The sequence below is a fragment of the Tachysurus vachellii genome, chromosome 17, assembly GCF_030014155.1.
Source record: "Tachysurus vachellii isolate PV-2020 chromosome 17, HZAU_Pvac_v1, whole genome shotgun sequence".
Classification (NCBI taxonomy): domain Eukaryota; kingdom Metazoa; phylum Chordata; class Actinopteri; order Siluriformes; family Bagridae; genus Tachysurus; species Tachysurus vachellii.
In genome coordinates, this window is record NC_083476.1 from 5,941,935 (window position 1) to 5,967,596 (window position 25,662).

Below are 25,662 nucleotides of genomic sequence, written 5' to 3' on the forward strand. Positions count from 1 at the left end.
CTCTTTTCAGAGGTTTAACACAATCACACACTACGGACAATTTTCCAGAGATGCCAATCAACCTACCATGCATGTCTTTGGACCGGGGGAGGAAACCCCCGAGACACGGGGAGAACAGGCAAATACCCCAACCCTGGAGGTGTGAGGCGAACGTGCTAACCACTAAACCACCGTGCCCCCCCCCCCCCCATTTATTTTAATATATGAAAATATGGTATATAAAATAGAAAGAAATACACCTAAAGAAGCAATAAACATAAAAATAATGATTACATCAGTGTTTCATCTTACTTGTTCAGTGGGAAAAATCCAGTCTGTCATGGGCTATAACAAGTGCATTGAAATCTGGCTGATTGTCAGAGGTGGACATACACAGGACAGCTGTGAGGTGATCATCAGTGATGGAGGATCTTTATCTGTATTTGTTGAACCTTAACACTGAAAATGTCTGTTCACATACGTAGGTAGATCCGAAGAGAACAAAAGTATCTTCCGAGCATGTCTCTTAATTTGTGGAAATAAAATTTCAGTGCAGTGAGACTGATCTAAAGTGCTTTACCTGAAGTGTGTCAGCCTGCAGGTCAATTAGTTCCATCTGAACATCACTGGGTGCATCATCAACGCTGCAACTGAAGGAAGAAGAAACTATCTACATTTCACTCTCAGTTGTTTTAAAGTCTTGAAATCACGTTGATTGTACTTGTGGAGCTGATTAATTGATGGTGTGGCTTTCTTTGTGGAAGTGGTAGCCTAGTTTTTAAGGTGCTGGATTACCAATTGGAAGGTTGTGAGTTCAATTCCCATATCCCTCAATTGCTCCCTCAATTGCTCAGTTGTATAAAAATGAGATAAAATGTAAATCGGTCTGGATAAGGGCGTCTGCTAAAATGCCGTATCTTGATGGTGTCCAGGTGAGTCAGCTGTCCATCGGTGTGGACAAGCAGAAAGATATGCAAACTGCAGTGGGACGGAGGTGATGGAGAATGATCTGACCCATGGTGAGGATGATCTGACCCATGGTGAGGATGATCTGACCCATGGTGAGGATGATCTGACCCATGGTCCTCATGGTGGGAGGTGAAGGCAACAGGTCTGAAGTGGTTCAGCTCCCTAGTGTATGCAGTCTTTGGTTATAAACGTGGAGTTTAAAATTCGTGGAAAGTGCAGTCTATATAGAAACGTGGAGTTTAAAAGTCTCTAAATTACTACCAATAATAATATTAACATGCAGACAAATGTCCAATACACTACAATCACTGAGTCTTTTACAGTGCGTCACGTGACCTTTGCGCATGCGCATCCAGGCGCGGTAACTTCAGCTGATTCGATTTTTCTCCATTTCAGAACAAGGCTGTTGCTAAAGCTAGTTAACTTTTGACACTTACTTTGTGTGCAAATAAACTTTATAAACCCTCACACAGGACTAACGGTAAGATCTTTCCTAAAATATTTCCAATCGTATTACAGTTTAAAGTGTGCAATAACATATTTATTAGGTCGTTATTAGCTTAAAAGCCGTTAGCTTGACAACCACTTAGCAAAACAAACAGATGCTGGATGTTACTGAGTTACTGTGTGAAAAGGGAAGATCATAAGCTTCATGGGCGAATATTTTAACATAGTTACCTTTATTTGAAGTTAGTAATACATAACACTTAAGATACTCATAGTGACTTCTTAAATGACTGCAATTCAAAAAATCTTAAATAGAAGTAAATTAACATAGCTGCTAAATTGTTTTGATGCATATTGCACATTTTCTGTTAATCCAATAAACCTCATTTCACTACTGAAATATTACTGTGTCCTTCAGTTATTTGATAGATCCAAATGAAATTTCTGATCCAAACACCCAAATATTTATAAATGAAAATCATGGAAATTGTCTGGGGTTCCTAAACTTTTGCATACGACTGTACACATTGCTTGCTGGTGGTAATAGATGCGAGACCCACCCACTAACCGACCCACCCAGCCCCCTTAAGACATTCATAACATCCTCTATTCCACACTTGTGCACAATTTGCACATCTTAACTGTTACACTTTAAACTGCCATAATTGTCCATAAATCTTGAATTTTATTTCTACAGTCAATATTTCAAATTACTTGCACTTCTGGTCATAAGCTAACCGCATGTCATAGCCTTTGTATACTTACACTGCACAGTGATAATGAAGATTAATCTGGTCTGATCTGATTTTGGTCAAAGAAATGTGAGAAATTTAAGATCATTTGATTTTTTTTTCAGTTAGAGAATCCGGACAATGGTGATACGCTGCATGGATCATGGCATCTGTAGATGGTGTCCCATCTCCGGAGTCGACAGTCACGACGTTGCTAGCCAGTTCAGGACGACTGAGAAGCTCTTTGCACCCTGAGCCTCTTCACACTATCAAATACAAAGACAGGCATTATGAGTCAGCCTCTGATGCTCTGGATGCTTACATTGCTGATTTTCAATCCTCTGTGACCTCGGTGGGGGAGCTGGAGCTTCCTAAGGAACAGATCACACCTCATGTGCTGCGCACAGGATACAGAAACAGAGATGGTGGAGTTGATTATTGAATCTTATAAAAAACCATAGTTTAGAGTGTGTTAAGATGTATTTGGAGGGCCTTGTGAAATGCATTAGGTTGATTTTGTGATTTGTTGTTATATTTGATAAGAAAAAGTCGGTGACAAAACATTCATAACCAATAGTGCTCTACATTAGCATGATAAATTATAATTATAAAAATATTATAATTAAATTCATAATAAATTATTCATGATAAATGTATGTGTATAAGTAGTGTGCACTTTAGGATAAAGAATTTTTTTTACAGTCCTAATGGCAACATTCCTGTTAATCCTTTAGGATCAGGAGCGTTTAGTATCATGAGGTTTGTCAGTGAAGCTCGGTAACACAAACATTAAAAATTGTTGTCGGAAACTATAGGGTTTTGTAAGTTCATACATTTTTACAGTACTTGTTACATAAGCAAGATTACATCAAACAACGTCCAACGACTCTGCTAAATTCTCATTCTTATCATGGCTTACAAATTATTGAGGTACATATACTAACTATCAGCACACATGAACTAACCATGTATATCAAATGCTAAAACGAGGCTGAGAGAGAAGGAAAAAGTCAGTTAAAGGCACAGCTTATGTAAGCAAATGGACTCTGATTGGTACTTAGGTTAATCTGATATCACTAAATCAATCAGAAAAAAAGGTGAAAAGGTCTAGAAATCTGTCCAATAAACAACAGCCTTGTTTGTTCATTTGTTAATATGTTTCAGAATGACCCACATTGTTCAAATCATTTATATGTAAATATTTAGATGAGCTAGAGGTAATTTAACCTGAATCTTTTGTTGATCATTAATGTTTGTCGTCAGAAAACTTTGTACAGTAGCTCGGACTACTACTGTTTCAAATGAAAGAAGCTATATATGTATATGAGTAACACTGCTACTCTAATGTTCTCTTGTTTGGTTCACAGTGCTAAAAGAAAGCCTTACAGACCAAGAGTTGGACTTCCTGAAGCTTCCCACAGCTTCAAAACGCAGAGAATCAGACCACCTCAGCATGACCACCGATGATCTGCTGCTACTTCCTGTTGACGGTTCTCTTCCTGTGACCCGCACGTCAGCTTTTCTCTCCCGATTAGAAAGTTCCAGGCTAGGGATCAGCGCTAGCTCGAGTGTTTGGTCTCGACCCAGGCCAGCCGAAGGCCCAAATAAGTCCTCAAATAGTTCTGCATCCAGAACTCTATGTGTGGATGATTTACAGATTGGAAATTTGAAGCTGAATCATGCATCTCTACACTCTGACTCTTTTATGTCCACAAAAACAATTACGCACGGCTCTTCATCCCATCACCTTCCAAGATGGATGACCAGTCACAAGTCAGAGATGGAGTTTTCTGGTTTGACTAGCATTCCTGATCTGAAGTACCCAGCCTGGTTGGAGGAATATGACTGTAATGTTAGATCTCGGAATGTTCCGGCGTGGGTCAACAAGCTGGAGCGGAAAACTTTTGATAGTCATGAGGAACTGAATGGTCAAGAGAACCTCATCGAACAAACTGGTGATAATACGAAGCCATTTAGAGGTCTGTGATGCTGACATTTTTATTACTAATAACTATTTGTTAATTTCTGTTTTTTCTTCTTATAATTAAAGCTTCTCTGTGCCTCTTCTCAGGCGATAAGATCGGCTCACTTATTCAAAGGGCTGAGGATGTGCTGAAGTCCCCATCTTTAGGTTTCTATGGTTCAGATAAAGAGCATCATGACAGTCCAGGAACCACAGAGGAACTTTTAGAGGCTGAGCGCTCATGGGAAAATCCTCCAGTGACATTGTACATTAATTTATATATTCATAATCTATTGTGCTATATATACTAGCAGCATCTATATTAACACTCCTTAGAGTAATCATGTAACATGTAAAGCTCTCTGGATAAGGGTCTATGCTGAATGTAGTGAAATGCAAACATCCAGACATAATGATCTAGCATAAACTCTGGTAACCTATAAAAGTAAAAAACAGACAATATCACATATACAGATAGTATTTCATTGTCACTGAAAAACACCATACCTAGCTCCACATTTATAACCTGATCTGTTTATCCATAAATGTATACCAGTTAATTGCTTTTTCATCTTGCAGTAAGTCTCCAGTACCAGTAGGCTGCACTGATGATCAAATACCTGCTGGTGAATTTCAGACGGATACAAAAGAGAAGGTAAAAAAAAAAATTCATAACCCTGTTTATTTCCTTAGGTAAGAAGGAGACCTGTCATATGTGTCAAATAATTGTGCACTTTCAAAACAAGTTTTGAGAATAAGAAACTTTACAGAATCATATCAGCTTCTTAGTAAGTAGAATAAAGTAGCAAAATTCCACTCAGAGAAAAAGTAATGAAACAGTGTGTTGCTTACACGTGTAAACAGCTTCATCTGCTTTTTCATGGCACTTGAATTAGACAATACCCTTTGTCAAAGTTTTGCTTCTGAAGGCGACACTGTTGCTCTCTAACAAACTTTAATCTACCTGATAACGTAATTCAACCAAAGGGTATAATAGTTAAGAAAGGCTTGTTAAAATAGTTTGGATGCAACAGATATAGATTCTTAAGTCAGCATTTTCAAAGCTAATGATCTTTTATAATCATAAAACATACTCAATTTTCTTTTTTCTAATGTGTCTCTCAGTCTTTAGGTTCGTTCTCTTCCGGTTACAGCAGCAGGAAACACCCTGGTCCAGTCGAAGCCCTAAAACAGATGCTGTTTAGCCTCCAGGCTGTGGAGCAGAAAGTAACACAACAAAAAGATGAAATAGAAGACATTACAATCAGACCTGTTTCAAATCCACTAATACAGACAGAGAACCAAGACAATGATAAGGTAGAGAAAAGTCAATATATTAGTGAGTTTTTAAAAACTGATGAAATGTTGTTGGTCTTTCAGCTGCTCCCTGTTCAGGGTATAAATGGTCTGCATATTAGATTTTGGTGCAGGTTTTACGCCCAGTGTCATTCGTGACACAACCCTCCCAATTTATCTAGGCTTTGGACCTTCACTGAGCGTTAACACTTCAGTAGCTGAATTCATTATAGAGGAAGAAGTAGAAGTCTATAGCTTTTATTTTATCACATATACTTTACAGCACATTACAGTGAAATTCTTTCTGCATATCCCAACTTTGGCGGTTGGGGTCAGAGTGCAGGGTCTTCCATGATACAGCGCCTCTGGAGCAGTGAGGGTTAAGGGCCTTGCTCAAGGGCCCAACAGTGGCAGCTTGGCAGTGCTGAGGCTTAAACCTTGTTTAACAACCCAGAGCGTTAACCACTTGAGCCACCATTGCCCCAATACGATTATATGATTGCTTATACTTCATGTTATAACACAACATGCACGTGTTACCATTTTAATTAAATATATTTCACTTTTGGTCTTTTTTCAGATTTTCCTGAAAGGAAAACAAATGTGTAGAGGTGTATTTCTTGAAAAGAAATGTGTAGAGCCCTTTTGTTGAGAAATATACATCAGACTCTGTCTGTTTTTTCCAGGTTCCCCAACCAGACATTGAAGATTATGATTTAATTCCTGGTGGACAATCGTTAAAAAGGTCAGTTAAACATTACATAATGTTCAATCTACATTATACATTAGAGCTCTTGAACGCTTGATTATGGTTATTATCTGTAACAGTTTTATTCCTTATTTCACACATTATCCTTTTTTATCAGCTCTTATATGTGTTGATGTTTGGATTTTGTTTTTAGAGCGCTGCACCACCTTGGAAGATTGAAAAACCTTGTGGATGACATGAATGACAGACGGTCTTTAGAATGGAAGGAGGGTGGAGTCTAGCACAGAAGTCTGATGATCTCCTCAGGAATATCAAACTAAATGTTTCTATATGTCAGTCACATTGTGCCTGATATCATTATAATTATTAGTTTATTTATATTACTTTTACTGCAGTGCCTTATGATGACTTGTCTTTATTTAACAAGACTCTCATAGTTTCCAAAAATCTGATGTTCTGCTTTTGAATTACAGGATAACATCATTATTACCATTTGCAGTGGATTCTCATCCTGTGAGTGATTCAATTTTATGAAATATAAATAAGTGGGTAGCATTTGCTCAGTGATAGTTATGAAAATAACAAACAATAATGATCATTAATAAATTTATTAAATTTATCCTTTTATTGCGGTCACTCCAACGACCCCAGCTTCCTAACAAGTTGGGATCAGCAAAAAAAAAATAAAAATGTATTTTTTTTTTTTTTTACTGTGATATAATGTAAATGTAACACAGTTAATCTAGTGTATGTAACCACTGTCAGGAAGTGAAAAAAAATTACAAGAGTGAGTTACAAGATTGATCTTACAAACACTCTGATCTCTAGGAGCTCCAACTCCCAGAATACCCAGTCTATAACCAAGCCTTCACCCCTGCTCATGTCAAACTACAGCCACATTTCACCTGCTATGTATTCATTCACTTTATTTACTGTAGTTTTAGTTGGTTTCTACATCTTGTTTGCCTTCTGGGCTGTTTACACGAGTTTAATGTTTAATCTCATCCATTGGTTATTGATCTCTGAAGTTTTCCTCCGCCTGCTGTTTTTGTACTGTTTGTCTCATCAGATTTTTTCTAATAAATCACTGTTACTTTTTTATCTTTACTTGTCTCTTCTAGTTTTGTCAAAGCCCAGCAAATGAACTAAACACTTTCTAGATAATCATATAACAATTGTAATATACACACATGCTTATCAAAAGTGTGTTGATTTTTTATCTGTGTTTACAAATGACAATGATTTACACTGAAAGCACCATATGAACTCCTTTATTATAACCATAAATACATTATGAATGCAACTGTTACGTTATGAGATGTTATTAAGTAAACCCAACTATTTTGGAGAAATTATTTAATGTTTTAAGGAGTATATTTATTCCATGTGAGTAACTACTGTTACTACTGTTAGCTAGGTTAATTAGGTCTAATCAACACACAGCAAAAAAAAATGGCACAAATAAATAATTTATTCTTAAGTAAAGATTCATAGCATTTGGTTTAACACTAGTTCAGTCAGGACCACTTTGTCAAATGAGAATTTATTAGAGTATATGCATCCAGTTAGTGTTGGCTGTATGGTTCTGTTCTGGGCAAAAATCCACGCGCCCGCCCGTGCGCATGGATGGACAGAGAGAAGCACAGGCACGCGCAGCGGAGAAGCACAGGCACGCGCAGCGTGCACGTTAGTACTGTAAGAGCTGGAGGCATTTATCTATAACGTTAATCGGCGGAAAACCGCAAAGACGGCAACCAAAAACAGTGAAATTTCACTGTTCTTATTACCAGAGTTAATAGCACAAACAAAATATTAATGCAAACAAGTAATTAAATACTAAATAAAAATAACATTTATTGATTTGGTCTTTGTCTTGTGAATATTTTTTTTTTATTAATGACTGCATTCATTAGACACACTGTTCGTAGAGAATGCACACATACATGAACTGATGTGATTCAAGACTGGCATCATTACATCATGCATAAGATTTTGGTGTCCACTTTTGCCATTTTAAATAATACCTAATAACTTTTGGCTTACTATGTAGTCATATAATATATAATATAAAACTCTTCTTTTAAATTGTCACTGAGGGCTAAACCCCCTAAAGATGAAATCTTAGAACCGCCCCTGATGCATAGTATTAGATATGCTCGCTTACATGTTTTGGGGGGGGGGAAATAAATAAATAAATAAATAAATAAATAGCGAGAGAGAGAGAGAGAGAGAGAGAGAGAGAGAGAGAGAGAGAGATTTATAACAAACTGGTACAACGAACAACGGGCTCCGGATAGGTGGGGTCGGGGTTAGAGGAGGGAGTTTAAATCGCAGCAGCAGCGATGCGCTAGAAAGCAGCTCGATGATTGGGAATTTAAATGGTCAGATAATATGGATGTCGTAACCGGATTGGTGCGCGTCGTGGACACATGCTTGACGACGTGGCCTGCATGAACTAACGCGATGCTTGATATATCTTTTTGGGGATTATGGTTTAGGATCAAAGTCTTTGTTTCTGAACTGTGTGCTCAATCAAGGTTTTAAAAAAACTAGAAAAATCAATAGACAAAATATTTTTTGACCAAAGCCTGGGCTAGAACATCTTTAACCTGCAAAGATAGAACACCAGTAGAAGGAGAAAGTGCTATCAACCAAGGCTGCAACAATGCTTAGGCTAGTTTGTTGTACACTGATTGTTTTTCTGGCATTATTTGGATGCCATGTAAAGGGTAAAAGAGCTCAGCGGACCGCTGACAGACCCTTTAAATCACTGTTAATTGTGGATAATGGACAACGCTGGGGCACCTGGGGTCTTAAAGAAATGTGTCCAATGGGATACTACGCTGCAGGCTTTAGTCTAAAGGTGAGTATTCTGTTTTGTTTTAAGGGAAATAAACATGTTTCTTTATCAAAGAGCTCTCCAAGCTAATTTCCATTTTTTTCCATTACGTTCCATTTTGTCACAATTGATACATAGAAACAAACTGTTGCTGTTGGTCAATTAATATTTATTTATTACAGTTTTGATAGTCCTATGAAATTAGGAATCAACAGAGTCAAGCTGCTAAAAGTCTGTAGAAATACAGCTTTAGTGGGTAGCAGGCATTCATTCATTCATTCATTTTCTACCGCTTATCCGAACTACCTCGGGTCACGGGGAGCCTGTGCCTATCTCAGGCGTCATCGGGCATCAAGGCAGGATACACCCTGGACGGAGTGCCAACCCATCGCAGGGCACACACACACTCTCATTCACTCACGCAATCACACACTATGGACAATTTTTCCAGAGATGCCAATCAACCTAACATGCATGTCTTTGGACCGGGGGAGGAAACCGGAGTACCCGGAGGAAACCCCCGAGGCACGGGGAGAACATGCAAACTCCACACACACAAGGCAGAGGTGGGAATTGAACCCCGACCCTGGAGGTGTGAGGCGAACGTGCTAACCACTAAGCCACCGTGCCCCCCCTGGGTAGCAGGCAGCTTTAATGAAAAAATACTATTCTTACTATTTACCATATACAATATAACCACTAGTTAGTGAAGTGAACTGTTTTTCTGTATGTCAATTATGTACTATAGAAGAATTCATACATGCATTCATTTGCTTCTGATACTGTTGATAAGGGCTGCAGTGACAACAGAATATTGTTTTTTAGGTTGCAGGTTACTGGGAATCTTTGCTAATTGGTGATAACACTGCACTAAATGGAATCCGTCTTCATTGTGTTAACTCACTTAAAGGATCAGGACCATACACTGACTATGCCACAGTACAATCTGATACTGGAAGGTATGTGTTTTAAATCCCATTTTATTTCGTATTTTCCCTGAGACAATGTCATTCTGTAGTATCTGGCCTCTTACCCTTACTTTATTATAAAGTTCCTATCAATGGAATTACACAAGATTGTCTGTTGCCATATAACCACTATTATATACATAATTAGTCTAATAAATTTATTTAAGAAATGATTTTAAAAGGTGTTCAGAAAGGACCGCTACAATGATAGAGTTCTTGATAAGTTTATAGTATCTGGAGAGTGTGCACATCCTGAAATGCATACTTGTCCCTGAGAAGGAGATGCTCCTCATTGGGTGGCATGTCCACCATAGACCATGGTCCTCCATAACAGGTGAACAGTTGGCTAGTGTTAATGCCTTCATCTGAAAGATAGCTGGCCTTCATGGAATATTGCAAAATCAGCCAACTGATTTAAAAAAATTTGCTTTCATGGCTTTGAGCAGTCATAAGATCATTTCAGGCCAAAGACATATATGATGGGTTTTTTGTCAAATCTCAAACTTTTGCTAACAAAAATGCACTTGTTCATAAGGATAGGTATTGATGTACTCCAGCACAAGGGATAGAGCCCAAAACAAGGTATTGGTGGATTGTGGAAGATGGTAGCTCTTTGTTCCTGTCTGAAAGGTACCGTAATTTGTTTATGAGGCCCAAAGAGCAGCACTGTCCATGGTGCTGATGTCCTGATACCATCATGAGGCCACAAGTAGGACACTAGTTGCTGAATTTTGTGCAGTTTCAACATAGATATTAGTAGATGAGTTGGTCTCATGCATGGACTGATAAGAAAAGCTTTTGGGGTGAAAGTAGCTTATACACCACATTCGATTATTACGAATATGTCTGACTGTTTCTGTGTTGTCTGAAAATGACCAACAAGTGAAAATGTGTCCGATCTTACTACTAAATGAATCGCATTCCATCCTGATGACTGACTGTTACTGTCTCCTTTTAGAAGACTAAAAAGTGTAAAAAAAAACATGTCCAAAGGTACTATCACTGCCACAAGCAGGACTCTAGTTGCAAAATTCTGTGGCGGCTAGAACTTGTCCAAAGGATTTGTGATATCTGGCTTTCACAATGTTCCCTAAAAAGACCAACAACTGAAAACATTGCCATAGTGGTAGTGCCACTGGTATGTGGCTAAATGTGGTATGAATCTAATCTCATACTGATTAAATGATTGGCCTATTTCACTTTAAGACTGTCAGTATGACGGGGGATGGACCAAAATGCGAGGCGTCAGAGTACTAGTGTCAATGGTTTTAAATAAAAGCTCAGCAAAATCACAGTCACAGTAGTAACAACAATCCAAATAATGTCCAAGGAAACAGGCAGGAGAATGGTCAAACATGGTCCTAATGTCAGGCAGTCAGGCAAACAGGATATCAAAGAGCAGTCAGAAGCAAAAAATGGAACAAACAGAATCAAAAATGGAAGAGCAAAACAGAGAAAAAGGCTGGATGACTACAACAGAGCAAACTGAGGAGACCATCTGGTGAGGAGGAAGTGTGGTTGATGTCCTTTTATAGTGCTGAAGGTGCATAAAATGGCTGCCAACCTGGAAGCACTAATCCCATGATGGCTGCCAACCCGAAAGACTGTGCTGCTATGGCGGCAATATGGACACATATGCTGACAAAATCTGTGCACCTCAATGTGTACAAGGAAGGTGGAGGTTCTGAAGATTGTGTTGTAGATGTCCCAAGAGCCAGAAGCATTGCATGCAACTCCTTCTATGGCAGCGCAGCTGGTGTTTCATATTGAAATGCTGTACCTTAGAATACTTCATACTGTAAAGATAGGAGGTGACAAACAGGTCCTTGCTGAGGTTTACTTTTGAGGTTTCCTTATAAAGAGGAGAAGCTTCTGTGCCACCTTTAAACATTGCTATTGCACTAACTGTCCACTGACTGACTGACTGGGGCAGTCGTGGCCTAATGGTTAGAGAGTCTGACTCCTAACCCTAAGGTTGTGGGTTCGAGTCTCTGGCCGGCCACGACTGAGGTGCCCTTGAGCAAGGCACCGAACCCCCACAACTGCTCCCCGGGCGCCGCAGCATAAATGGCTGCCCACTGCTCCGGGTGTGTGTTCACGGTGTGTGTGTGTTTACTGCTGTGTGTGTGCACTTTGGATGGGTTAAATGCAGAGAATGAATTCTGAGTATAGGTCACCATACATAGCCGTATGTCACGTCTCTTTCACTTTCACTTTACAGGTCTTCTGACATGAAGAAACATTCCATGATGGAAACATGGAATCTTGACACTCTATATCATGTTTAATTTGATTTATAGAGACAGGCTGGTCTGTTACAGAGCATGACGATCAGTTTACTTCTGATTATTCAGTAATGGTGGTGTTACGATGCAGGACAAAGGCGAGTGAGGATCCAAATGCAGATTTTAAAGTTTTACTCATCCAAAACACAAAAAACAGCTGAACAGACAGGCAGACAGAACAAGGCAGCAAACAGGGCTAACAGGAAACAGGAACAGGCACACCAACATCCAACATGCAAAAACGATCAGAGACAAAGACAACACACCTGAGGAGATGAATGAGTACAATTAATGTCCATGGAAACCAAAGAGTGGGCGGAGCAAACAATTAACAACCGGGAAAGACAGCAGACAGAAACAGGACAGAAACACAGACAGACTCATTACAGGTGGTGTGTAGACCGCTGTCCCTATGTTTTGCATACTGGTGTTAATCGAGGCACTTTATGATGATGACACAGGTGATGTTGGCTGAGCCATTAATGCTTTAGATAGCATTGGTATCATGATGGCTATTTTTCACATTTTCACAACATTACAAATATCATTACAAATCGCTTGGCTTGATTGAAATTTACAGAGTTTAACAAACAAATACTGTAAAACAGGAACATTGTTCATGTTTGTGTTTTATTTTTCCAGCTGGGGTAAATGGACAGATATTCAATGGTGTAACTCGGGAATGTTAAAAAGTTTTCAGCTGCGTGTGGAACCTTACCAAGGAACCGCGTGGGACGATACAGCAGCAAATAATATCAAGTAATCACATGATATCTATATTATACAATCATTTTAGCATACACATTTATGCAACCTCATCAAATTTGCATGAGAACAACATTAAATGCTGTTTGTTTTCTAATGGAAGGGGAGGATGTATATCATAAACTTTACTGAACGGTACTAAAAGGAGCAGATAAAAAAGTGCTGACATTTTTCCAATTAACAAATGACCTGCATGTGACATTATTAAGATTTCCACAACCAATTGCACGTAATCACACTTCTAACTTTTCACAATAATATTTAATTCCATATAAAATATACATACAACTATTATACAAATATTATGTTTAATATTTACCAGGTTTAAATGCAGTGAAAACGATGCGGAAATTAAAGGGGCAGGAATGTCTTGGGGTGACTGGGGTTCATGGAGTGACTCCTGTACAGGAACTGGCATCTGTGGAATCCAGACAATGGTGGAGGAACCAAAAGGTGTGGGAGACGATACAGCATTGAATGATGTGCGGCTCTACTGCTGCGAATAATTTGTGTGTGTTTGCTGACATTCTACAAGCATCTGGACCTATAGTGAAGGGATACACACCATTATTTCAAAGGGTTTTATAGTATTTAAGTTGGTATTTTGATGATAGTGGTGGAGAACACTGTTTATCACATTGCTGAAAAATCTTTCAAAGATGTTTAACTGGGTTGAAATCTGGTGACTGGAAAGGCAGTTAAAGTTTTTTCTTATCTCTCATCTTGTATCTTCAGATATTTGCAGATGCTACTATAAATTCTGTTCATTGTTTTCTTCAGATGTTCTTCTGTAATATGCTCAAACCAGTGTGTGATGAGACAAAAACTAAAAAATAAACTCATAAAAGTCTGTGCTTCTTTATATTCTTTTCTTTTCTTTGCTCTCCACAATTATTGACACAAGAAGATAATGTAAACAAATACCACAGTAACAATAGAAAGATAACATGAAAAGAAAATGTTGTTTTGAATTTCCTTTTTCCTGATAGAGAAATTGAAAGTGAAATAAAATAGTTTTGTTTTTTACATAACATAACATCAGGTAATGAAAAGAATGAATTAAGAATGAATTCATTTTAAAATGGATACATTAGCTGCTAATTTTTATTTTATTAAGCTTGCTGTTTCCTAAACCACACTACAGCTCTCTAAACAAATAAGTCTGACTACATTTCTAGGAATAGACTTTGACTTTTAATTTCCCTGCAACAAGGTTTAGATTTGTGCTAGGTGTCAAAGTAACACCCACATGAATGCCAGGACTCAAGGGTGCCAGTATAGTGTTCGTTGCCTTGTCTCCCTATTGTTTTCCACGTGATTGTAGTTTTCTTATTTACCCCCGTTTTCTGACATCGACAAACACAACATGCTTCATTCATGTTCACTGGAAAAATTTAGTTTTCGGTTACCACTAATCACTGCATCTCGATCATGCATGTAATGTTTCATGTTAAAACTTTCCATTCATTTTTTTAATTTTCTGCTACAATGTTTAGGTCGGTAGAGAAAACAGCAGAGCCTGACCAATATACAGGACATGGTTAATCAACTTCTAGGTCATTTTAAGGTTAAAAAAATCTTATGCAGGTTTCTGTTGCTAAGACCTTCTTGCAGTCATAGAATACAATTGTCCAAGTTTGATAACATTTGAAGGAATGGACTTTGAGTTTCAGTTTACCAAAATGCTGTCAGAAATTCTTTAAATGACCGCAGAAATTCTTCAAATTTCCAAACAATGTGTCAAAGATTGCGGAAAGAACTACAGCTCATTATGCAAACAAGTTTGCTCAGGGCATTTCTGGGAATTGACATACACTGATCAGTCATAACATTAAACCACCTGCTAATATTGTGTACGTTCTGCAAATGTACAGTGTGTGAGGAGACAAAAACTAAAAAAATAACTCATCAAACGTGGATCTGTTTCTTCGTATTTTTTTTGTTTTTTCAATGCTTTCGTCAATTAGCAATGCTGACAAAAATGTGTTGCTTTAAAATGCAAACTAATTTGTTTATATAATGGTAAATAATTCATTAGATAAGAGGGTTATGGTTAGGCATAAGGTTAGAGGTATATACTGTATGCTTATATGCTTATAGGTATGAGCATACGGTTTTGTTTCAATTATGGAAGTGCAGGTTTGTTTGCAGAATTGGGAAGTTAAACAAAATCTAATTTCTCCATTACTCACTTTCTCAAAAATGTTGTCAGACATGTGGTTCTCAATGTGTCAAAGATTGCGGAAAGAATACAGTTCCTTATGCAAACAAGTTTGTGTTTGTTGCTCAGAGCTTTTCTGGGAATTAATCTTCACTTCTCAGGCAGAACATTAAAACTACCTGCCTAATATTGTGTAGGTTCAATTATTCCAAAATATTGTTTTTCTTAGTTGGTATTTAGATGATACACATCTAAAAAATACACAATTTTCACATTTTATTTATTTTTATCTTATTTTGAAATGTAGCCCTACTTTTATTTATTTAATGAGAGGACGTTATACATATCCACAATCATACATATGTTCAGTTCTATGTTACGTGACAATAAATATTGTCAAAAAGTTTTTGAATTGTACTGAATTTATTTAATTTAACAGCCAGGTATTGATCGCTTGCAGATGTTGATACAACTACTAGGCTACTTAAATATATATATCACACTAACTAATTAGACATTATTATCTTCCAGATAATAGCAATGACAGCAATTATGAATGTATTCCAAAAATGAATGGAATTTTAGTTTCAGTTTCCTCATAATGCTGTTAGAAATGTGGTGCTTTAAAATGCCAACAAGTTTGTTTATCTACTATTTATAAGGAAATAGTTCATTAGCTAAGATCATGGGCAGGTACAATCTTACTACCAAAAGCATGAAAAACATGTTTCCCTTTAACTTGTTTTTTTTTATTATCTCTTTCTGGAATCCACTGTGTCAAATAAGGGAGTGTCAGCTCTCCACCACATTTTATTTAACAACCATAGTAACAAGGAATTAAACTAGGATTATTGTTCTCACGCAATTTGGAGCCTAAACTACTTGAATTAATTCTGGTATTTTTTTTACCTGTGCTAAATTACATCATTTACATCATTTGAAACATCACTAAGTGTTATATCAGCACCGGCATCTTCACTTAGCGTTACATATCGTCACAGTATGCATAAAAATATGGGTGGAAAGTAAACTAATTTGTTGGATTAAGAGATGTTACAAGTGAAAATTAACAAAATGAATGAAATTAAACTGTTCCATTGGTCCATAGTCAAAATATTAATTAAAAATGTTTTTCTTAAGGACATTATTTTTCCATTATGGGGGTATTTCACCTAAGTTGGCCTAAATTCTAAATAAATACTTATTTATAAATACTTATATAGGTTTTACTTATATACTAGTGGCTAGTCATCCTATATGCAATGTATTCTTTAATTGTTCTAAAGAGAGAAACGTAGAACACTGCAGCAGCAATGTAAACATAAAAAATTACTAATAAAAAACTTTACAATTTTGTTTATTTCTTAAGTTGCTAGGAGTACCTGGAACTTATGCCAGGAGACTCGGGGCACAAGGCATGGTAAACTCTGGACATATTGCCAGTCTATCACAGGGCAAAATCACACACACACTCAAACTTACACCTTACTATACATGTCTTTGGATTGAATATTTTATTTTTTTATGTAAAATATTTAGGTTTTTTTTTTTTTTGGTAATTTAGTTTTCAGAAAATTGAATTGAATTTGGCCACAAATTACCATACAATGTACAATATAACAAAAAACTGTAAAATCTAACTAACTAAATCTTATACATCACTGTTTATTTATTGATCTGAAGAACAAGGAAATTCTTACCAAGGAAACTTCAGTTTTACTTTTATTTAGTTTGTTCATCTCAAACATCTTAACAATGTTACAGAGCCTGAGCTGGAAACAAAAGATGTTTGTCATGTTTGTTATCCTTTCTGGCAAATCTTTCTTGTATTATATAAATATTAAATACAATATATACAGGATAGTTAAAAACTGTTGAAAAGAAATAATATATCCATCTCACATATTGAATGAAAATATGTTGTATATGATTGTGTACTTTTGTAATTATTTAATAATAATAATAATAATTGTTACTCCCCTCGAGTTGAATAAAAGGCTCAGGTCGTTCTTGGTTTTTAACAGACATTTATTTTGGACAAGTCTTCAACATGTCTTGTAGCCTTATGCTCCAATAATGCCAATAATGCCGATAGTGTCGAAATTCCAAAGATGCGAAAATGCCCAAATACCGTCAGAACTATGGAAGGACATACATAACTTAAATAAAGTGCACATTCAACAAGTAAGAAAATACACTTAAATTGGCTGATTATAAATAAAGCAATTAACAACAAACACATACCTCATTGGGCTCTCTAACTCAAGAGGAATAAACTTGAGGGTTAACAGCTTCTTCTTTAAACAAAAAACAGCAATATAACTTAACACTTCTTACAAGTGCAAATTGTATGGACATTACTACCGCGTACCTCGTGCGTCTCTTCTACCTCGTGTGCCCCCCCGGAAGCGATAGCAACAATTAAACTAGATTTGTAAAGTTCGTCGCGACAAACTTTGATGTTGGCTTTGACGAGGTAAGTATTCGCAAAGGCCAGTGCTTTTTGGAGGCGAGTGCACATAAGGGTCAGTGTTACTTTTGGAGGCAAGTGGACAGAAAGATAGGGTGCCAAAACATTTGGAGGCAAGTGGAGACGAGCATGTAACGTCATCCAAATACTCCTGAGGAAGTTCCCCTTTTGATATGTCACATGTTCATGTTGTGCTAATTTTTAATTTTCACGTAACATCACGTGACGTCATCAGAATGCACTTGAGGAAGTTCCCCTCATTATTGTGAGTGTTTTGATATGTCACATGTCCATGTTGTAAAAAGTTTTTTGATTTTGCATATATTGGGGGCGGGGCTGCGGCACAACCGGAAGGCCAGTCGGTACACCAACTTAAAAGTTCGTTCAGAGTATCACCCTAAAGGAGCTGGACGAGTTTGGTGTAGATAGTTCAAAAGCGTGCCGAGTTATAAACCTCCAAAGTTTATAATGGGAGTCTATGGGGAAAAAAGGCCATTTTGAGACCCGGTACCGGAAGTACCGGTACTCGGATCGCTTAGAAAAGTAATAGCAACAAACTTCAGACCAGGGTACCAAATAAGGGAGTGTCAGCTCTCCGCCACATTTTATTTAACAACCATAGTAACAAGGAAATAAACTAGGATTATTGTTCTCACGCAATTTGGAGCCTAAACTATTTGAATTAATTCTGTTTTTTTTTTACCTGTGCTAAATTACATCATTTACATCATTTGAAACATCACTAAGTGTTATATCAGCACCGGCATCTTCACTTAGCGTTACATATCGTCACAGTATGCATAAAAATATGGGTGGAAAGTAAACTAATTTGTTGGATTAAGAGATGTTACAAGTGAAAATTAACAAAATGAATGAAATTAAACTGTTCCATTGGTCCATAGTCAAAATATTAATTAAAAATGTTTTTCTTAAGGACATTATTTTTCCATTACGGGGGTATTTCACCTAAGTTGGCCTAAATTCTAAATAAATACTTATTTATAAATACTTATATAGGTTTTACTTATATACTAGTGGCTAGTCATCCTATATGCAATGTATTCTTTAATTGTTCTAAAGAGAGAAACGTAGAACACTGCAGCAGCAATGTAAACATAAAAAATTACTAATAAAAAACTTTACAATTTTGTTTATTTCTTAAGTTGCTAGGAGTACCTGGAACTTATGCCAGGAGACTCGGGGCACAAGGCATGGTAAACTCTGGACATATTGCCAATCTATCACAGGGCAAAATCACACACACACTCAAACTTACACCTTACTATACATGTCTTTGGATTGAATATTTTATTTTTTTATGTAAAATATTTAGTTTTTTTTTTTTTTTGGTAATTTAGTTTTCAGAAAATTTAATTGGATTTGGCCACAAAATACCATACAATGTACAATATAACAAAAAAACTGTAAAATCTAACTAACTAAATCTTATACATCACTGTTTATTTATTGATCTGAAGAACAAGGAAATTCTTACCAAGGAAACTTCAGTTTTACTTTTATTTAGTTTGTTCATCTCAAACATCTTAACAATGTTACAGAGCCTGAGCTGGAAACAAAAGTTGTTTGTCATGTTTGTTATCCTTTCTGGCAAATCTTTCTTGTATTATATAAATATTAAATACAATATATACAGGATAGTTAAAAACTGTTGAAAAGAAATAATATAACCATCTCACATATTGAATGAAAATATGTTGTATATGATTGTGTACTTATGTAATTATTTAATAATAATAATAATAATTGTTACTCCCCTCGAGTTGAATAAAAGGCTCAGGTCGTTCTTGGTTTTTAACAGACATTTATTTTGGACAAGTCTTCAACATGTCTTGTAGCCTTATGCTCCAATAATGCCAATAATGCCGATAGTGTCGAAATTCCAAAGATGCGAAAATGCCCAAATACCGTCAGAACTATGGAAGGACATACATAACTTAAATAAAGTGCACATTCAACAAGTAAGAAAATACACTTAAATTGGCTGATTATAAATAAAGCAATTAACAACAAACACATACCTCATTGGGCTCTCTAACTCAAGAGGAATAAACTTGAGGGTTAACAGCTTCTTCTTTAAACAAAAAACAGCAATATAACTTAACACTTCTTACAAGTGCAAATTGTATGGACATTACTACCGCGTACCTCGTGCGTCTCTTCTACCTCGTGTGCCCCCCCGGAAGCGATAGCAACAATTAAACTAGATTTGTAAAGTTCGTCGCGACAAACTTTGATGTTGGCTTTGACGAGGTAAGTATTCGCAAAGGCCAGTGCTTTTTGCAGGCGAGTGCACATAAGGGTCAGTGTTACTTTTGGAGGCAAGTGGACAGAAAGATAGGGTGCCAAAACATTTGGAGGCAAGTGGAGACGAGCATGTAACGTCATCCAAATACTCCTGAGGAAGTTCCCCTTTTGATATGTCACATGTTCATGTTGTGCTAATTTTTAATTTTCACGTAACATCACGTGACGTCATCAGAATGCACTTGAGGAAGTTCCCCTCATTATTGTGAGTGTTTTGATATGTCACATGTCCATGTTGTAAAAAGTTTTTTGATTTTGCATATATTGAGGGCGAGGCTGCGGCACAACCGGAAGGCCAGTCGGTACACCAACTTAAAAGTTTGTTCAGAGTATCACCCTAAAGGAGCTGGACGAGTTTGGTGTAGATAGTTCAAAAGCGTGCCGAGTTATAAACCTCCAAAGTTTATAATGGGAGTCTATGGGGAAAAAAGGCCATTTTGAGACCCGGTACCGGAAGTACCGGTACTCGGATCGCTTAGAAAAGTAATAGCAACAAACTTCAGACCAGGGTACCAAATAAGGGAGTGTCAGCTCTCCGCCACATTTTATTTAACAACCATAGTAACAAGGAAATAAACTAGGATTATTGTTCTCACGCAATTTGGAGCCTAAACTATTTGAATTAATTCTGTTTTTTTTTTACCTGTGCTAAATTACATCATTTACATCATTTGAAACATCACTAAGTGTTATATCAGCACCGGCATCTTCACTTAGCGTTACATATCGTCACAGTATGCATAAAAATATGGGTGGAAAGTAAACTAATTTGTTGGATTAAGAGATGTTACAAGTGAAAATTAACAAAATGAATGAAATTAAACTGTTCCATTGGTCCATAGTCAAAATATTAATTAAAAATGTTTTTCTTAAGGACATTATTTTTCCATTACGGGGGTATTTCACCTAAGTTGGCCTAAATTCTAAATAAATACTTATTTATAAATACTTATATAGGTTTTACTTATATACTAGTGGCTAGTCATCCTATATGCAATGTATTCTTTAATTGTTCTAAAGAGAGAAACGTAGAACACTGCAGCAGCAATGTAAACATAAAAAATTACTAATAAAAAACTTTACAATTTTGTTTATTTCTTAAGTTGCTAGGAGTACCTGGAACTTATGCCAGGAGACTCGGGGCACAAGGCATGGTAAACTCTGGACATATTGCCAGTCTATCACAGGGCAAAATCACACACACACTCAAACTTACACCTTACTATACATGTCTTTGGAATGAATATTTTATTTTTTTATGTAAAATATTTAGGTTTTTTTTTTTTTTGGTAATTTAGTTTTCAGAAAATTGAATTTGGCCACAAATTACCATACAATGTACAATATAACAAAAAAAACTGTAAAATCTAACTAACTAAATCTTATACATCACTGTTTATTTATTGATCTGAAGAACAAGGAAATTCTTACCAAGGAAACTTCAGTTTTACTTTTATTTAGTTTGTTCATCTCAAACATCTTAACAATGTTACAGAACCTGAGCTGGAAACAAAAGATGTTTGTCATGTTTGTTATCCTTTCTGGCAAATCTTTCTTGTATTATATAAATATTAAATACTTTAAGTTTTTTGATTTTGCATATATTGAGGGCGAGGCTGCGGCACAACCGGAAGGCCAGTCGGTACACCAACTTAAAAGTTTGTTCAGAGTATCACCCTAAAGGAGCTGGACGAGTTTGGTGTAGATAGCTCAAAAGCGTGCCGAGTTATAAACCTCCAAAGTTTATAATGGGAGTCTATGGGGAAAAAAGGCCATTTTGACACCCGGTACCAGAAGTACCGGTACTCGGATCGCTTAGAAAAGTAATAGCAACAAACTTCAGACCAGGGTCTACAACATATCCGAATTTGGTGCATGTGGCTCGAAAGCCCTAGGCCGCATTAAATTATATAAATCTTTGTCTAAGCTGAAATAGGAAAACAGAATGTTGGCTTCTACAAAGCCAACATAATAATTCCCCAGTGAAACAAAATTATATTTTCCCTCTCGCCTTTCTATGGCTTTAACTAAAAACATAAACAAACTGACATCAACAAAAAATATATTGCTGTTTTATTCTAATTATTATGTAAACATTTTTACGATTTATTTCCTTAAATCTCTTAAAGTGCATATATTATGCACTTTAATAATAATAATAATAATAATAATAATAATAATAATAATAATAATAATGCTTATCATGGAATGCATCTCTGTTTCTTTCATAAGATCAAGACAAACATAAATTCACATCATTCAAGAATCAGTGACATTGTTATGTATTTGCGTGCTTGTGTGTATTACATCTCAAATCTACATCTCATATTTTAATTTTCAGTTTTTACAAAATACATTCCGACTAAATAATTCACTAAATTCAAGCAGTAATCAAGATTTTAAGGTTTACAGAATACATTACAATTAAGTCTGTGTGCTGGCAACCAACACATGCTGCATCTGTAACTAATAAACATAATTAACTGGAATCATAACACACACACACACACACACACACATTTTTGCAAAATTTAAATGCATATCTATTTATTTGTAGTGAAAGAAACTATTGGATGCCAGGCCTTCACAGGGCACCATGTACACACTTATACAGACACTCTTTCACACCTAAAGCCAATTGGTTACTTATTGTTTTTATTGACATAATCTAATTAAAGCCATGGAAACCATGGACATAATTTTTCCTTACTATTCAACTTAAACCATTTTAACTTTTGTGGGCTGTCTTCAACTTGGATTAATGCCAAATATTTGAGTGGGGAAAAAAATATGATAATTACAGTCTATATTGATGTCATACTTTGCACTGATTGGCTAGGTAGAGTATAAAATCAAGCATCTGCTGTCAGTATGAACACTTTTGCAGGGAGAATCATTCTGATTGCCTGATAACAGTTTCACTTTAGTTTCAGCTGTATCCAAAAGAATGTATCTTGTGCTTGTTTTGCCTCTGCTCATGCTTTCCTTCGGGGAGTGTGCAAGTGTCAATGATACACAAAGCAAAATTATCGGGCCGTTTCCCAGTTTGATCTCTGTGATGAACGGACAGATCTGGGGAACATGGGGAATTTCAGAGAGGTGTCCTACAGGCACCTATGCTACAGGCTTTAGCCTCAAGGTAAGTACAGCTTTTTTGTGGTATAAGTAAAATGATCTATATTTGTAAGAAATAATTGTGAAATAAATGATGAAGTCATTTGATTTTAATTTTCAAAATACTTTTTTGTTTATTTCTTTCCTTGTTTGTTTTTAAGGTTCAGTCATATCAGGGAATCTGGTATGATGACACAGCCCTAAATGGAATTGCTCTTCACTGCTCTAGACCCATTGGCTCCACCGGTATTGTTGGGGGCTTCACAACTATCAGATCTGCTGTAGGAAGGTAAAAAAAAAAAAAAAAAAACACGAAAAAAACAGAAAACAAAAACAAGGTATAAAATAGGTACTGAATATTATATACATAGATACAAGACCTACAGGATCTACATAAGATAGAGCATAATTCAATGTGTTCAAAATAGAAAACCATGTCATATGATTTAAATCGTTAAAATGTAAGCTGTGTTATTTATTTCTTAATTTGCAGGTTTTTCACACAACAATCATTATAATAGAAATTCTTCTTCTGCTTCTTCCTCTTCTTCTTCCTCTTCTTCTTCCTATTATTATTATTATTATTATTATTATTATTATTATTATTATTATTATTATTATTTATTGTAGTAGTAGTTGTAGTAGTAGTGGTTTTAACTATTAATTGTTTTTTACAGCTGGGGGTATTGGTCATCGCCTATTTGGTGCCCCAGTGGAGTACTGAAAGCTTTCCAGCTGCGAGTAGAGGGTTTTCAGGGATGGCTGGATGATACTACTGCTAACAACATAAGGTAATTAGTAACTCACACAAAAAAACACATTTCCAATATTATTTAAAAATAAGATGTGTAATATAAGATTAACGCTTTTTTAATTATTATTACTTTTTTAATTATAATTTAGTAATTATTAACAAGATCAAAGTTGGGACGTTTTCATAGCTTTGCTTGATGAAGCAATTTGACTTGAAAAGATAACAGGGAATGTTTCTCTAACTTAAAATTCCAGGTTCAAATGCTCCACGGGCTCTGTGTTGGAAGGCCGTGGTATGACCTGGGGTACCTGGGGTTCCTGGAGCTCGCTTTGTGGTGGAACTGGGATCTGCGGCATCCAAACAAAAGTGGAATCGCCTCAGGGCCCAGGAGATGACACCACTCTTAATAATGTCATCTTCAGTTGCTGCTACTAAGGTACGTTTTACCAAATCTGGATCACAAAAGGAACGACATTGCACTTTTATACAGAAAGCGAAAAAGAAAATGGTGTACACTAAAGATGATTTAAACTAAAAAAATACATTTTGATATTTGTTTCTGTCTTACAGCATGAACTGAGAGGACAAGAACATGAATGAAGACAACTACATTTAACAAATAATCTAAATCTCTTTATTTCTCATGAAATCATATATATGAGTGAATTATATGTATAATAATAACTCATCAAGCTGTCACTAATTACTGAAATGTACTCACTGATGATTTTATCTTATTTGTTATCCTTTGCCTGTACTTTAATTGAAAATCAGTTTTGAATGAAAAGAAAATATTTTGTTGCTTTATATCTTTCACACAAACTTAAATACAAGAATCAATATAAAAAAAGCTACTGTATTTACTGTTTCATGCATTTTTTTTAGGCTTCCATCTTAGAGTTTTGTCACTTTAAATGTGGATCCAATATCTGTTTCTTCGTATTCTCAATTTTCAATGCTTTCATCAAATAGCTATTGGCACAAGAAGATAATGTAAACAAATACCACAGTAAAAAAATAGAAAGATAAGATTTTGTTGTTTTGACTTTAGTTCCTAGATTAAGTAATACTGTATGTTCAAATAAAACTAAAATAGTTAAATACAAAAAATAACATAATAAAAATATATATATATATCACATTTTTTTATATAAACTTTGTTGGTGAGACCATTTTGAGAGTTCCAGGATGAGATCCTGGATGATGGTAGTGGAGAACACTGTTTATCACAATGGTCCAACATCTCTCAGTTATGTTTAACTGGGTCTCTCATTATCTGCAGTTGAGGTCACAACACTTAGTATTAGGAGTCAAGTGTAAGTAAACTTTTGAACTGGTTCATTTGGGTAAATTCAGTTATTATTTTGTCTTGTGGACTTTATGTAGACATCTGTTATGTGAAATAGATAATTCAGAGCAGAAATAAATAAATAAATAAATAAATAAATAAAAACCCTGAAAATGCTAAGATCCCTCTTATTTCTTTTGAATAAACATTTTTCAGATTCAGCAGGGGGGTGTAAACTTCTCAATTTACCTCAACTGTATCTTCAGATACATGCAGTTCTACCATAAATTCTGCTCATCAGTTTCTTATGATGTTCTTCTGCCATTTCATCAAACCTGTGTGTGAGGAGACAAAAACTAAAAAAATAACTCATCAAACGTGGATCCAATATCTGTTCTTCATATTCTTTTCTTTCAGTGGTTTTGTCAATTAGCTATTAGCACAAGAAGAAAATGTGTACAAACACCACAGAAAAAATAGAAGAAGATAAGAATATGAATATTTAGACTTTCCTTTTTCTTTAATAAAGATGTTCAAATTAAAATAAAATAGTTTTGTACTTTATATCTTTCACATACAGTTAAATACAAGAAATAAAC

The 25,662-nt window shown here is 35.9% G+C and overlaps 3 protein-coding genes across 6 annotated transcripts; all 3 read left to right on the top strand.

The window, feature by feature from the left end:
• The first annotated feature begins 1,251 nt into the window (after positions 1 to 1,251).
• Positions 1,252 to 7,195, top strand: c17h18orf54 (chromosome 17 C18orf54 homolog). Of its 4 annotated transcripts, XR_009649792.1 has the most exons (10): positions 1,252 to 1,429; positions 2,252 to 2,551; positions 3,494 to 4,105; positions 4,198 to 4,354; positions 4,669 to 4,744; positions 5,215 to 5,406; positions 6,072 to 6,130; positions 6,288 to 6,426; positions 6,568 to 6,607; positions 6,923 to 7,195. XR_009649792.1 is itself a non-coding variant. In XM_060891335.1 (8 exons), exons 2-8 carry the CDS (start codon positions 2,290 to 2,292, stop codon positions 6,373 to 6,375), a joined length of 1,446 nt encoding a protein of 481 aa, XP_060747318.1. In that variant the 5' UTR covers positions 1,252 to 1,429; positions 2,252 to 2,289; the 3' UTR covers positions 6,376 to 7,195. The 4 variants fall into 4 exon arrangements, 1 of the variants encoding a protein (XP_060747318.1); XR_009649791.1 differs by having other exon boundaries at positions 6,288 to 6,607; XR_009649789.1 differs by having other exon boundaries at positions 6,568 to 7,195.
• Positions 7,196 to 8,673: 1,478 nt separating this feature from the next.
• Positions 8,674 to 13,801, top strand: LOC132860315 (vitelline membrane outer layer protein 1 homolog). Its single transcript, XM_060891477.1, has 4 exons — positions 8,674 to 8,957; positions 9,759 to 9,892; positions 12,829 to 12,945; positions 13,274 to 13,801. Exons 1-4 carry the CDS (start codon positions 8,760 to 8,762, stop codon positions 13,455 to 13,457), a joined length of 633 nt encoding a protein of 210 aa, XP_060747460.1. The 5' UTR covers positions 8,674 to 8,759; the 3' UTR covers positions 13,458 to 13,801.
• An 8,998-nt stretch (positions 13,802 to 22,799) lies between these two features.
• On the top strand, positions 22,800 to 24,624 carry LOC132859995 (vitelline membrane outer layer protein 1-like). The gene is made up of 5 exons (XM_060891009.1): positions 22,800 to 23,046; positions 23,183 to 23,310; positions 23,699 to 23,812; positions 24,030 to 24,211; positions 24,346 to 24,624. The coding sequence occupies exons 1-4, from the start codon at positions 22,855 to 22,857 to the stop codon at positions 24,208 to 24,210; spliced, it is 615 nt and encodes a 204-aa protein (XP_060746992.1). The 5' UTR covers positions 22,800 to 22,854; the 3' UTR covers position 24,211; positions 24,346 to 24,624.
• The last annotated feature ends 1,038 nt before the right edge of the window (positions 24,625 to 25,662 follow it).

Excerpts from the sequence above, each read along its gene's own strand:
- c17h18orf54 (XM_060891335.1), top strand. The coding sequence starts at position 2,290 with ATGGCATCTGTAGATGGTGTCCCATCTCCGGAGTCGACAGTCACGACG. Across the intron at positions 4,745-5,214 it reads AGACGGATACAAAAGAGAAG|TCTTTAGGTTCGTTCTCTTC; the intron begins GTAAAAAAAAAA and ends TGTGTCTCTCAG. Across the intron at positions 5,407-6,071 it reads AGAACCAAGACAATGATAAG|GTTCCCCAACCAGACATTGA; the intron begins GTAGAGAAAAGT and ends TGTTTTTTCCAG.
- LOC132860315 (XM_060891477.1), top strand. The coding sequence starts at position 8,760 with ATGCTTAGGCTAGTTTGTTGTACACTGATTGTTTTTCTGGCATTATTT. Across the intron at positions 9,893-12,828 it reads GTACAATCTGATACTGGAAG|CTGGGGTAAATGGACAGATA; the intron begins GTATGTGTTTTA and ends TTATTTTTCCAG. Across the intron at positions 12,946-13,273 it reads ACAGCAGCAAATAATATCAA|GTTTAAATGCAGTGAAAACG; the intron begins GTAATCACATGA and ends AATATTTACCAG.
- LOC132859995 (XM_060891009.1), top strand. The coding sequence starts at position 22,855 with ATGTATCTTGTGCTTGTTTTGCCTCTGCTCATGCTTTCCTTCGGGGAG. Across the intron at positions 23,311-23,698 it reads ATCAGATCTGCTGTAGGAAG|CTGGGGGTATTGGTCATCGC; the intron begins GTAAAAAAAAAA and ends TGTTTTTTACAG. Across the intron at positions 23,813-24,029 it reads ACTACTGCTAACAACATAAG|GTTCAAATGCTCCACGGGCT; the intron begins GTAATTAGTAAC and ends TTAAAATTCCAG.